Source organism: Pseudophryne corroboree, chromosome 7 (assembly GCF_028390025.1).
Source record: "Pseudophryne corroboree isolate aPseCor3 chromosome 7, aPseCor3.hap2, whole genome shotgun sequence".
NCBI classification, from domain to species: domain Eukaryota; kingdom Metazoa; phylum Chordata; class Amphibia; order Anura; family Myobatrachidae; genus Pseudophryne; species Pseudophryne corroboree.
The window spans coordinates 310,787,344-310,801,381 of NC_086450.1; the positions used below are offsets into that span (position 1 = coordinate 310,787,344).

The following is a 14,038-nucleotide window of genomic DNA, read 5'->3' on the forward strand; positions in this document are numbered from 1 at the left end:
CTCGCCTGTGCCACCAATATTGTGCGTGTATTACATCTGGGCAAATTCCAGCACATCCCATGTTGTTTGTGCCACAAACTTGTGTCACTTAGCTTAGTCACACAGCTACCTCATTGCACCTCTTTTTATTCTTTGCATGATGTGCTGTTTGGGGCCTAGTTTTTTTAATTGCCATCCTGTCTGCAACTGCAGTGCCACTCCTAGATGGACCAGGTGTTTGTGTCGCACACTTGTGTTGCTAAGCTTAGTCATACAGCTCCCTCATTGCACCCATTTTTCTTCTTTGCATGATGTGCTGTTTGGGGCCTAGTTTTTTTAAGTGCCATCCTGTCTGCAACTGCAGTGCCACTCCTAGATGGGCAAGGTGTTTGTGCTGCACACTTGTTTTGCTTAGCTTAGTCATACAGCCACCTTGGTTCAACCTTTTGGCCTAAAAACAATATTGTGAGGTGTAAGGTGTTCAGAATAGACTGGAAATGAGTGGAAATGAATGTTATTGAGGTTAATAATACCATAGGATCAAAATTACAACCATATTCTGTGATTTTAGCTGTTTTTATGTTGTTGTTTTTTTAAATCATCCAGATCCAAAACCAAAACACGAAAGGATGGTTTTGGCAAAACGAATCCAGATCCAAAACACGAGCCTGGAACCAGAATCAAAACCAAAACAAAAGACATGAAAAGTGCCCACTGCACATCTCTACTAATAAACATTTAATTATTGTACATTTTATTATTTTACTTGTCAAATAGAACAACTATAATCACTTGTACAACATAAATAAATCATATACAACATACAATATATTATTTATGTTAATGTGTATTATAATATAAATATAAAAATGTAACCTGTTTTCTGTATTAATGATGCTGGCTGTGTAGAAAATATGATCTTTGATACAAGTCAAAAGTGCACTGAAATAATGTAACAATTAATACTATTTATATTAAAAACTCCAATTTAGCAATGCTTTTGACAGTGTTTCAAGTTGTTATATTAAATTATACAATATTCTAATGAATATAGCTTCATTTGCAGTGTTATACAATCATATTCTTAGCAATGAGGAAGTAATAGAACTTTTGTGCACAAATGTTTTATGAACTCAATTCGTTTGAATTAAATGTGCCCTACAGACATACATTTATAATGAATTATCCACCACCTAAAATTAACATAGTTAATTGCTGCCTTCTTTCAAAAAGTAGTAATAGATTTTGTAAAAGGAAAATGAAAAAATGTTTAAGGATGAACGATAACAAAATAAGCATTTAAAATTAAAAAACACATACCAATATATTAATTTTGTCTAATCACTGGTAAATAAAAAATATTTGTGCCCGATCTGTAAAGTTTTTGTACAGCATAACAACAGTAATTAATAAGTTATGATTCTAATTAATTACAGGTTGAGTATCCCTTATCCAAAATTAAAAATCTCACATTTTTGGGTCCTCTACTGAAATAATGACATATGTATTGTATACATTATCTACAAATATGTATAATTATAAATAATATATATAATATTTATGTTATTATCTCAGTAGGGGACCCATAAATTTGGGATTTATAATTTTGGGTAAGGGATACTCAACCTGTAATATATGTGTTTTGTTTTCACAAAACTTAAAGCTGCATTGTGATGAAATTTATTTTGAAATAAAAACTGTTTTAAAATGATTAGGCCACACAAGCTAAAATCACAATTAGAGATGTCCGCCGGCCCCCGTGTTTTGGTTTTCATTTTGGATCTGTATTCATTGTGCTTTGGTTCTAATTTGACAAAACCACCCTAATGCTAAAGTTATGTACTTTGGACCTGCTTTTCTTCCTACAGCACTATTAACTAAAATATAATTTATTTACATTCATTTCCAGTCAATTTGAACCACTGTATAGCTCATAATATTGTTTTCACAAATATTTGCCAAAGACTGCAGTGAGCTGGCTGGTTACTAAGTGACAGAGCAGCGGCACAAACACACAGCAGTTTATAGCACATATAGGAAACACTGTCACAAAGCAGTGGCAGAAAAGAAAAATGGTGCAAGATGAAATAGTCCTTGATTCCTCCCACCCACCTCTATGTTGGATATTAAAACGAGCATGCATGGTTTGGATTCCTACAAAACAAGCTACAGTATCAATGGGATTAAGGCAGCTATCGGTGTTGATAATCCTATCTACAGGTGGAAGAGGTCATTCTCATACTCACCCTCATCAGTGTTAACATCATTATTACACAATATTATGTCATTCCAGATGGAAACCACTATTACAGAAGTCTCTGTACTTTAACACAGTTGTCAGGAAAAGTCTTTCTCATACAATTTTGTAGTTCATTTTTGTGAACATCAGCTTTTCCAAGTTTTGAGGAAGTAGCTTCCTACGCAGATCACTCACAATTTTCTTAGATTTTTCCAAGCACACACTGGAGGGTGGGCAGGTTAAGTACACCAAAACAAGTTTGTACAATGGGCTCCAAACTTTTTTTTTATTCTCAGTAGTCAAAGAGACTGTCTGAAATGTTTATTTGTACATGGTCATTAAAAAAAATCCTCCACCATTCTATAGGTGGTGACCATATCAGATTGAGTCATGGTAGAGGTGTCATTAATGTTTGGCAATTCTTTGAGACCTGACCAGATGTTAAAATGTTGCGTAACTCTGGTACGCTGAGTTGACTCATTCTCATCACCTCTTGGTAAACCTACATTTTTTCCATCCCAGCAGCAGTTGCAGGAGAAACTGAAGGAGAAGACCTCATCATGTCATTTGTCACTAAAACTGCCAACTTGTTCACAAGGAGCTCATTGCATCTCTTAAGATCTGTGTCAGTTGGAAAGAAACAGATTATGTAATACGTAAACCTAGGATTAAGTATTGTCACCAAAATGTACTTATCCGATTTCTAGATGTTGACATCCCTTTGGTCCTGGTGAAGCAAATAATGAACTTGATCTACAAGTCCAACATACTGTACTTAGTGGAATTACTTATTTTCTTCAACTCCTTCAGTTTCATGAGCTGCTTTTCAATTAGTCAATTAAGGGAATCACCTGACCCAAGCTGACACTGCCTGAACTGACTTCATAGATTACTACTTCAAATGGTTTCAATACCTTGCATAAAATCATTTTCCACTGTACTGGATTAAGGTACTTTTCCACTGCTCTCCAATATGGCATGGCTAATTGTGTATGCTTGGATGGCTTGACACTGTTCCTCCATTCACTGAAGCTTAGAAAGGGTAGAAATCACCTTATTACCTCTGGCTTCAGTTGGTGACATGGAAAATATAAGTGTTCTTGCAGCCATTGCAATCCCCTACATACTGTTGCTGAATACTATACATGTCCCAATTTTTTTCAGGCCTTAGCATCTCCTGCATACCCTATCATTTTTTACAAAATTCTGTACCACCAAGTTGATTGTGTGCACAAAACAAGGGACCTATTCACATTCACCCATATGTAATGCTTTCACAATATTACTGGTGTTATCAGAAATTACACATTCTGAGGAAAGCCATTTTGCTATGATATCCCTTAGTTTTTATAACAGGTTGACACTGGTACTTCTCTTAGTGAAACCAATGATACAGAGAGTAGCCTACCTGTTAATGAGCTGGTGTTTTTTGTTACATTTTGCTGCTGAAGGCAACACACCACCCAGTGGGCTGTCACAGTCATATAATCTTTAGTTTGACCAGGACCACTTGTCCACATAACTGTTATGTGGACGGTGGGTACAAAGGCATTTTACAGGCTAAGATTTTGTTTTTCTTAATGCCCTGGTACAGGCAAGGAATGGCTTTTTGGGTAAAATGGAACCAAGAGTGAATTTGGTAGAAAGAAAACAGGACCTCAAATAACTGTCTAAAACCAGATGCATTAAAGGTGGATATAGACTACAGATCTAATACTAGCACAGCTGTCATGGCTTCAATAATCTACTGTGCAACTGGATGGCAGCTCTCATACTTGTTTCTTCTTGCAAAGAATTGTTTTACAGTCAAATGTTGTTTGAAACTACTAGTAGTCTTCTTGGTCCCCTTCTGGGATGAAGATTCACCCCCAGCAGCAGCAGCAGGCCTAGCACTCAAGGATTCTTCTGAGGAATCCTGGATATGGAAGGAGTCAGTTATCCTTAGTAAATTGGATGCAGGAGGACTACTTCTGATCATTAATGAGGATATTGATGATAAAGGTGTTGGTAATGGAGATTGCATGTGCTGAAATCTAGCCTAGAGATGTGAACTAACTGTTGTTTAACTGCATGGTATTATTTTAGCAGATTTTTTACATTTTGACAAAAACTTTTCATGAACTCACTGCAAATAAAGTAAAAAGAAAAAGGTTTCTACTTGGTTAACATCCCTACCTCTGCTTACTTTAGCTTTACAAACACTATAGATGACTTGTCAGTAGTCAGGATGTGGGTAAAAATAATTCCACATATAGGATGTGGATTTTTTTGTATTATTCCCAGTCATGACAATTTCCTTTTCATGGGCAAGAACTGCTATCACTGGTGCCTGGCTTACACAAACAACATCCTCATCATCAACATCCTTATTATTGGCATCACAAATTTCCCTTTCATCCTGTTGCAATTCAACAGTGGCATCCTCAATTACTATGTCACCAACTACAATTGTGCTGCTTATTCCCATATTTGCTGAGGGTACAGAAATGGAGAAATTAGGCTTCTCTATAAGTACAGCATCAGAAATTTCAGGCTTGCACATAGCTAGCACAGATGCCCTTAGACTATCCTGGGTTTGTGACATTTGTGAACACAGTTTGTTTTTTTAGCATAAGTGTTTTTTTCTACACTGATTTGCCTGTTTTACATTTGACACCTCTTCTAGCCTGAGCCTTTCCTTGCCACTGTGTGTGGTGAATGGCATGTTGGCAATTTTATGTTTTTTGGAAGTAAACTTTCCCTGTATTTTGAAATATTGCTTTGATTTCAGGTGCCCTTTCTTAAGCCTTCTATGCCCTTGATCCCTGTCTTTAGTAGATGTTGAAGTACTTTTATCCTGATCATTATTACTGTCAGCAGCCACAGCACTAGTACTTGGTTGCTGCTCCTGCTCTTCCATCAATGGATCATGATCCATATCGACTCACAGCACTTTATTATTAGTATGTAAAATGTATGTGTTTTGGTATATGTCAGTGTTAAAGCCATCGTGTTTCATCTTAAGTGACTATTACAGTGCTACTATTTTATATTTATTTTTATTTAAATTCATTTATTTTTAATTTACATAATTTTTGATAATTGGGGATATGCACATCATCCTATATCCCACAATTGTTTCTAGGCATAGTTTATTTTATACTATTCATAAAGAGACAGAGAGAGAGAGAGAAAGTGAGGGGATTAGGAACACAACAGTTTTTCTTATGCATCATTAGGTTTGTTTTAATTTATAGTTTTTGTTGTGGTGACAGTTGTGCCGATGTTAAAATGACTGAGTGAGGGTGAATGCCTAGTACAGCACCATCCAGAAGGTTTGGAGTTAGTATAGAAGAGGTAGAACAGCTATGGCAGCTAGTGGTGGTATGGGGGTCAGTGACACCAAGTGAGGCCAGTAGTACCCCTCTCATGCACCATCAACATGTTTCTCCAAAAAAAGGGGTGTGGTGTCATGGAAAGAGACATAGTCTCACGGGAGCACCATGTTGATGTCACTATGAGGGCTTTGACTTTTGGGAAGCCCCCAATTACCTCACTTCAGGGGTGTGCCCAGCATCCCACTGGAGATGCTGGACTGCCAGCGGAGACTAGTGTATGCAATACCAGCTTCTTCTCAGTGACAGGATCTGGGCACTGAAAGATAATGTCACACTGCAGCATCCAACTCCTGTCACTGTGGAGGTGACACCCACCTGTGTTGATAGCTTCAGTACTTTACAGCTGCTGGTGTAAATGTGAATATTAGTCTATGCTACCAAAACTAAGTTGAGAAAGCTGTGTTGTCTACAGTGTGTAAAGGTTCTCCATTTTAAAAGGAGCCATGTAGAGCAGAATAAGAAATTGGAGATGTTTGTGTTCTTTTGCCAGCTTAAAAAATTATGATACTGTCAAGAGAGATAAGAGAGCAGAGTAAATTTAAATGAAAGAGCAAAGACTTCCATGGTTATTCCATGTGGCATTCTCCTTGGTAGAAAATGCAGTGTGTAGAATAGATATATCTGTGCAGGCAAAGTTCTTCTTTAATGGATGATTAGGGTGAATGCTGTTACAATCCTCAAATTAGGACTGCTCTTGCTTCCACGTGAGACACTTCCGACTCAACCTTCCTAAGGAGCAGCATGAGAAGTACACCCATCTGTGGCATCATATGAAAAATATGTCCAGCGAAAGCAAAGCCCAAGCTGCTACAATGGGATCAGGGTAAAAAGGCAGCACAATAGAAGTACCAGCAGCAAAAGCAATTGCAAGTCCCAGGGCAGCAACAAGCAAAACCAGGTTAGAAGACATCAGCACCCCCTACCTTTAGGACTACAGAAGATAGGTACAGTTTCTTCAGACACACCACACACTCGTGGCAGGGAGAATTATGGAAGCCAGAGGGCTTTATTTAAACCAAGCATCACTGTAGGAACAGTACATGCATCTCATATGAGGTCATCAGGTCTGAAAGGGTGTAACTTCTCTGAAACACCAAGCTCTACAGGAAATTTGACAAAAATTGTGGAGCCCAGATAATGGATATCTCTGCCCCCAAACACCTCCTTATTTCCAACCCTCCCTCAACCTACAGATCCTTCCCCTGCATGTGCCAATACATGGATCACTAAATTCAGATGGAGCAAATTAAATGAGGTAGAAACATGTGAGCTGGGGACCATATCAGCTTGGGGCACACTGATATTTTTACAAGTGGGTTGTCTGAAAGATCTGACTACAGGGCAGTCAGGAGGTGGTTCTGTTAATAAAAAAATATAATGGAATGTCCAAACTGAAGTAATATAGAGACATTTAGTCTACCTTTATCTTTGCCATGTACATACTATGCTACAGTATTATCAACCCCAAGCAACAGTCTCTCTCGTTCAGATAAACTTGCCCACAAAACTCGATTACAATTCAGATATGAAAAAGTCCACATGATGAACATAAGCAACAAAAGGCATAATAAATGCAATATATGCTGTGGCAACTACCTCATAGGTGTATGCAAGGAGCAGACAGTGCATGCACCTTGTTACTGCTTGAAGTTGTGTGGTACTGCCCATTGGTTTTGTTCGCAAAGTGCACTTATCATCTGAAGTGGACCATGGCTGTGGTTGTAGGGAGGAAGGCAGGGATAGAACAGGAAAGGGTGCAGTGTCACAAGTAATGATCATGCAGCATCATTAATTCTGTGAACATGGACTGTACCCGAGAACAAATGGCAGGGACAAGGGGAGGGGGGGGGGGGGGGTTTGTAATGCCACTGATTTAAATAGATTATTGTTGCTCATTTACCCGGCGCCAGCATGCAGCACTGTTTTATACCCCTTTGAGCCTCAGGGTCCAGGAAGGGTTAAGGGAGAAAAGCCATGAGAACAGGTGCATGCTCCACCTATCAGTAGCCCATTGCTGTGTGAACAGGCTTAGCCTATTCAGGTCTACAGCTGTGACCCCAGTGCAATCATTAGTAGAATGAGGCACATCCATGGCACATCAATGACCCGAGCATTGGCATCCAAAAGCAATGTGTGCTCAACCAGGCATGCATCTGTAATCCTTCACTAGAAGCAAAGCAGTAGCATGTGAGTCTGCACTGAATATTAGACAGCACTTCTGAAGAGGCAGCACAAATTCTGCTGCTCTCTGTAAAATGAGCAAGCAGGCTAACAATGCACTGGGGCTGAGACATAACTGAACCCTAAGCTCCAAAACAAAGGGAAAAAATGGTACATTAACAGGAAAATAGGAAAGACTGAGGAAGAAAGTTAGTAAGAGGAGGAAAGAAAGAGGAGAGAAAATAAGAAAATACAGAAGAGTGAAAAGGAGGAAAAATTCAAAATCTCTAGAGTTAATAGAGTAATAATCAAAAAGGACAGAAAACCTAATCACAAATTGCAACTGTATCATTTCGTAGCCTGAATATCAGAATTTAAATCTCTATGACATGGCATAGAAATCATTGGTTAAAAAAACACTCAACAAAACCTTAACTAAGCCTAAGGGATCTATTTACTAAGCCTTGGGTGTTGATAAAGTGCACAAAGATAAAGTACCAGGCAATCAACTCCTAACTGTCATTTTCAAACCCAGCCTGTGACATGGCAGTTAGGAGGTGATTGGCTGGTACTTTATCTCTATGAACTTTATCTCCATCCAAGACTTAGTAAATAGACCCCTAAGTCTTAAAGCAATAATAACACTGACACAAAATAGACCCCATTTTACATAGTAGCATAGTAACATAGTTAATGAGGTTGAAGAAAGACAAGTTGTCCATCGAGTTTAACCTTTATATAATGACCCTATACTATTCCCTATATAACCATAGCTTAACCCACAATGACTCAAGTGTAGTACGTTTATCATCTAGTTGTCAACTAGAATGCTTAATTTTTCTACAAATACATTTTTCTAGAATACACTATATTTTTATCGCCATAGATTAAACCCTAATTACTCAATTGAAGACCGTTTTTCATCCAGTTGACAACTTAAAAACATAGTTTTCTTAAAATACAATTTCTAAAATACATTCATTTAGAAGTTATATCCTTGGATATCTTTGTCACTTAGTAATTTATTTAACCCATTTTTGAAGGTATTGACCTAGTCCGACATTACTACATTCACTGGCAAAGAATTTCATATGCTTACTTCCCTTACTATGAAGAACCCCCTCCTTCATTGGGTACAAAATTTCCTCTTCTGTCACCTTAGAGGGTGCCCGTGTAGCCTATGTAGAGATCTCTCAATAAACAGATCTCCTATTATTTTCATGCATTGTCCTTTCATATATTTCTAAATGTTTATAAAGTCCCCTCTTAGATGCCTCTCTAGTGTCTAACCTAGTAAGCCTTTCCTCATAATCCAATGCCTCTAACTCCTTAATCAATTTTGTAGCTCGCCTCTGCACCCTTTCAAGCTCTAAGTTATCTTTTTTAGAATGTGGAGCCCAGAATTGTACACAATATTTAAGATGTGGGGCCATATACTGTACTGTAGTAACTTTCAAATTTCAGGATCTTCAATGTTTAACTGACACCTTCATTCTGACATCTTCATTCTCATCAGGCTTAAACATAGGGGTAAATTTACTAAGATTCGTATTTTCCAGAATCATGTCCAAGTTCAATCACGAATGACATCGACAGTGTAAAATTGCAACTTTTTGAATTGATTACGACTAATTTACTAAGCTGTCGTATTCGTATTTTTCGTTTCTTCCGATGTCGATGTCATTCGTGCTTTTCTGCTGTAGATTGCGGCCGCGTTTGCTGTTTCGCGGCCGCGTTTATGGGTTTTTTTACGACTGCGTCACATGTCTGTTACGGCAGTGATTTAGAAATTGCTGCCGCGTTTTTAGTCCTAAGTTTCGTTTTCGTCACGCGGCCGTGATTGGTTGTATTCGTGAAGGAGGAGTGTCTGTGCATATTACTATAAAACCGCCCCAAACACACCGCACCTCGTGGGTTTAGCTAGTGGAGAGGAGAGAGGAAGGTGTATTTGGAGTTGGTGAGTTTGGTGGAGTTTTTGGTGGATTTGGAGAGGAGTTTGGTGATTGTTGAGTGCTGTACTGTGTGTGTAAGTAGTCTTGTCATATTTGTAGTATTGTTTTTTCACAGTTTGTCTACTTTTTTGTCCTTGTTTTTTTTTTACAGTCTTTTGTCATTGTTTGTGAGTGAGTGAGTGAGTGAGCGTGTGTGTTGGCTGTGTGGTGTGTAGTAGTAGGAGTAGTGGAGGAGTGTGTTTTGTGTTTTGATTTTTCAGTGTTTTTTGTTGTTTGTCATGTCAGACTCAGAGGTCAGTGTGGTGGCGGAGGTTAGTGAGGTGGAGGCTGGTAGTGAGGTGGAGGCTGGTAGTGAGGTGGAGGCTGTTAGTGAGGTGGAGGGGGGTAGTGAGAGGGAGGAGGTTAGTGAGGAGGAGGAGGAGGGGGTGCCTGTTGCTGTATTTTCCAGTGATAGTGATGGTGTTGTGGCTCCGCAGCCACGCACCACTACCAAGACTGGCAGGAATATAAAGTCCAGCTATGCTGAAAACATGGCTTTGGTGCGTGAGCTGATGAAGCACCATCGCCAATTGTTTGGTCAGGATGCTGGCAAGGTGTCCTCCCGCAGGAAGTCTGTCCTGTGGGGGCAAGTAATACTTGCCGTGAATAGTGAGGGTGTGGTGAGGCGGACTGAGGACACGTGCCGCAAGAGGTTTTATGATATAAAGCGGCGTGTCAAGGCCAAGATGGCCAAAGAGGCCAAATCTGCAAGAAAAACCGGAGGTGGCCCCCCTTTCCGGGCCACCTATCGGGACTGGGAGGAGCCTGTGCGGGCATTGATTCCTGCCGAAGTGGTGTCTGCTACTCATGTCCGGGATTCGGACCGACCCACGCAGGATGGTAAGTTTGATGTGTTATATTTTTATTTAAATGTCCTCTAAATGTTGTAAATGTCATTTTTAAAGGGTAAAGGATGCATAAATTGTGTTTCACATATTGCAGGCCTATGCACCCTTAAGGTGTGTTTGTGTTTAGAATGTGCTTTATTCACCTTGCATTGGCTGTTTGGTAAATTTAATATTGCGCAAAAACATGTGCAATGGCTTTTTAATTTAAAAAAAAAAAAAGATTTTTTTTTTGACGATATTGCTTGGACATCTGTGTTGTCTGCTTATTTTAAAAAGATTTTTGTATTTATTTACTTCTGAAAAACGGTGCAATTATTTCAACATTAAATTTGTGAAACATTTGCAAGTAGTCAATCTCTGCAATATCTGAGGCATAATTCTAAAGTGTAACAGATTTATTGTGTGCAACATCATGAACATTTGGATATACACCACAAAATAATGAAGCTTGAAGCTCTTAATCAGAAATTATTTGTTTATCCAATACCTAATAGATGGTTACAGTACAATAAGGCTTTGCAGGGTTTTTTTTTACACAAAGCATGGTAATAATGTTTGGTACACTTTTTCAACAGTCCCACAGACCAGCCGGCCAGACAGGCCTCAGACAAGTCAGGATGAGGCTGGGATTGCAGGTAAGACTTCAGTGTAGTCACATATTCTGCAAACACATAGAAGTACAAAATATTAATGTTTATATTTTCACATAGGTTCTGCTTCTGGAAGCCGACCTCCTGTAAGGCGCCCATCACAGGGCTTGGGCCACTTACCCAGGAGGCCAAGTAAGACACGGCGTCTTGGCTCGGAATCTGCGGCTCCATCATCCCCACCCAGGCGACGACTTTCTGCAGTGTCACCCCAGCCACCACTGGCACTATTGGCGAGTTCGCAGAGTGATGAGCCCCGATCCCCTCAGTTATCTGGTGAGTAAAAACAGAAATTAAACACATAGGCAATAATATACACAGTACAGTTAATATGTTGTTAGTTGGTTTTGAGATTACATGTTTTCCAGAACAAGCAATGTGATGTTACGTCTTCAATTGCTAAAGGTGAAAAAAAAATTTTTTATAAGGTCTTAGTGGATGTTCTCGCCGCCAACATCATTTTTATTAAATATCAGATTTTTTTTTAAATTTGGCCCACACACGTGCACATTTAAATAATATAACAATAAAATTCCAAAAAAAAAAAACAGCATCCACAACATTATAGTGTTCACACATCTCCCCTGTCCAGTATGTAGATGGCTTACTTGCTCCGCTCCTCTGGACTATCCAGGTAAGTAGTCTATATCGTGGTCAGGGGAGGGAATCTAACAGTGTAATGCTGTGGAGGGGAGTTAGTTAGGTGAGGATTATGCAAATCTGTCTATGTGGCCGCCTGTGTTGGTATATATGTTTTTGAGCATAAAAAACATTATAAGTTTATAAAATCAACGCCAAAAAGTTCAAAAATGGAGTATTATGAATGTAGTAATGTGTAGAAGTAGCCTTGCAAAAAATTTACAAATAAACATTGCATGTTGGCCACCCCATACAGAGCCCAGCTTGATGGCCGACGTGGACCAGCAGGGACAAGACCAACAGGCAACCATCACACTGCAACTTACACCTGTTGACCCAAGCCAGCCAATACAGCTGCAGGATATCCCCCAAGCCTCCATCAGTCCACAACTGGCACAAGCTCCGCCCCCAAGCCAAATACAAGATGATTTTTGGGCCAGTTGGACAAGCCAACAGGCCCAAAGCAATGCCAGCCTGACCGCACATACACAACACCTTGCCAGTCTGCCCCATCATCTACCGCGTATTAGTCGCAACTCGGGCAGACTGATTGTACAAGTAGGGCGAATGGCAACCTCAATGGAGCAAATAAGGGCTGACAACAGCCAAATGCTTGCTCATTTATCGCGCATCATAGATGAGCAACAGCGCCATCAGCAGGCACTCGTTCAGCTCATTCAGCACAACCAAGTGGTGAATGAGTCGTTATCCAGGATTGTAGCCAGCCACACTGCAACCAACACTCAGCTGATTGCAAGCCTTAATAATTTGAGCAGCAATATTTCATTGATGGGAGCTCACCAAGTAACCTCCAGCTCGGGGACCACGACCCCTATCCAAACGCCAGTAACCTCCCCTGTTCGGCGTTCCTCCAGAGCACGTGCCAGTGAGCCAGCACAAAGCTCAGCACCCAGCACACACAAGCGGAAAAAATAACCCCAATGTGATTGGCAAAATAAAAATTTGTATTTGACAAACACACAACTTCCTGTGTCCGTCTCAAACATTGTCGAAGCTGCTCTGTATGTATGTATGTTTTTCATGGGTAATGACTGAAAATGAATTTTTAGCATAAACTAAGTACAATGGACACACCACTATAAACTACAAACAGTAAGTAACAAAACACACAATAGAAAGTAGTGCAAAGTGTTTAGTCAAGGATAATTACAGCCTACTAAAACTGACCTGAAAAATAGCGCAGGATCACTTCTTGCCGTACCTGCCTCCCTACATATGTACTCACACTGTCACCAGATGGGTCTAACTCCTCTGCTTGCCGACTGCTTTCTCCCTCATCATGTGCCAGATGTTGGGTTAAACACAGATTATGGAGAAAACAGCAGCAGAACACAATTCTAGTCACCTTTGAGGGACTATACAACAAAAGGCCAGCAGATTTATCCAGACACCGAAACCGTGACTTCAGCACACCAAAACATCTTTCTATCACATTCCGCGTAGCCTTATGTGCATGATTGTAACTGTGTTCAGCAGGAGAATCAGGTTGGGACAATGGAGTAAGGAGCCAAGAGTAGCAGCCGTAACCCCCATCACCTGAAAAACAGATATAGTCCACATTAGTACATATGTTAGATTATTCTTTCACCTAATCATAACTCGAGTTTGTGGATAAAAGACATACACACAAAACATTTTAAACATACCCAACAGCCAGCCATCAGGCATTTGTCCGTCCTCAAATTTATCGAAGAGCGATGACTGATTGAGGATGAAGGAGTCATGGCAGCCACCAGGGTAACCTGCAACAACACTCATAATTTTTAAGTTTGCATCACAGACCACCTGGACATTAGTTGATTGGGACAGATGTCTATTAGTATATATATACTGGCGGCCCTTAGGTGATCTCAGCTGAACGTGTGTGCAATCTATGGCCCCCAGCACATTGGGCATGCCAGCAAGCTCATAGAAAGCTACCCTGACAGCACTCCTCTCCGACTCCTCGGTAGGGAAGCAGATTGAGGCATTAATGTGTGGCTCCAACACATCCAAAACCTGAGTGGACATTAAAGAAGCTAAGGTGAGTGTCATGTTAGGTATTCTCTACAATACTGTGTTGTTTGAACTTACAGAAGCAACACTTAGACATAACCGCCTATGTATTTTTAGACTCACCTGCATCAAATATCTGGAA

The 14,038-nt window shown here is 39.9% G+C and overlaps 1 protein-coding gene across 1 annotated transcript; it reads left to right on the top strand.

Moving 5' to 3' along the window:
• Positions 1-10,282: 10,282 nt before the first annotated feature.
• LOC134943629 (uncharacterized) lies at positions 10,283-12,864 on the top strand. Its single transcript, XM_063932370.1, has 4 exons — positions 10,283-10,586; positions 11,170-11,229; positions 11,305-11,517; positions 12,137-12,864. The coding sequence occupies exons 1-4, from the start codon at positions 10,433-10,435 to the stop codon at positions 12,814-12,816; spliced, it is 1,107 nt and encodes a 368-aa protein (XP_063788440.1). The 5' UTR covers positions 10,283-10,432; the 3' UTR covers positions 12,817-12,864.
• The last annotated feature ends 1,174 nt before the right edge of the window (positions 12,865-14,038 follow it).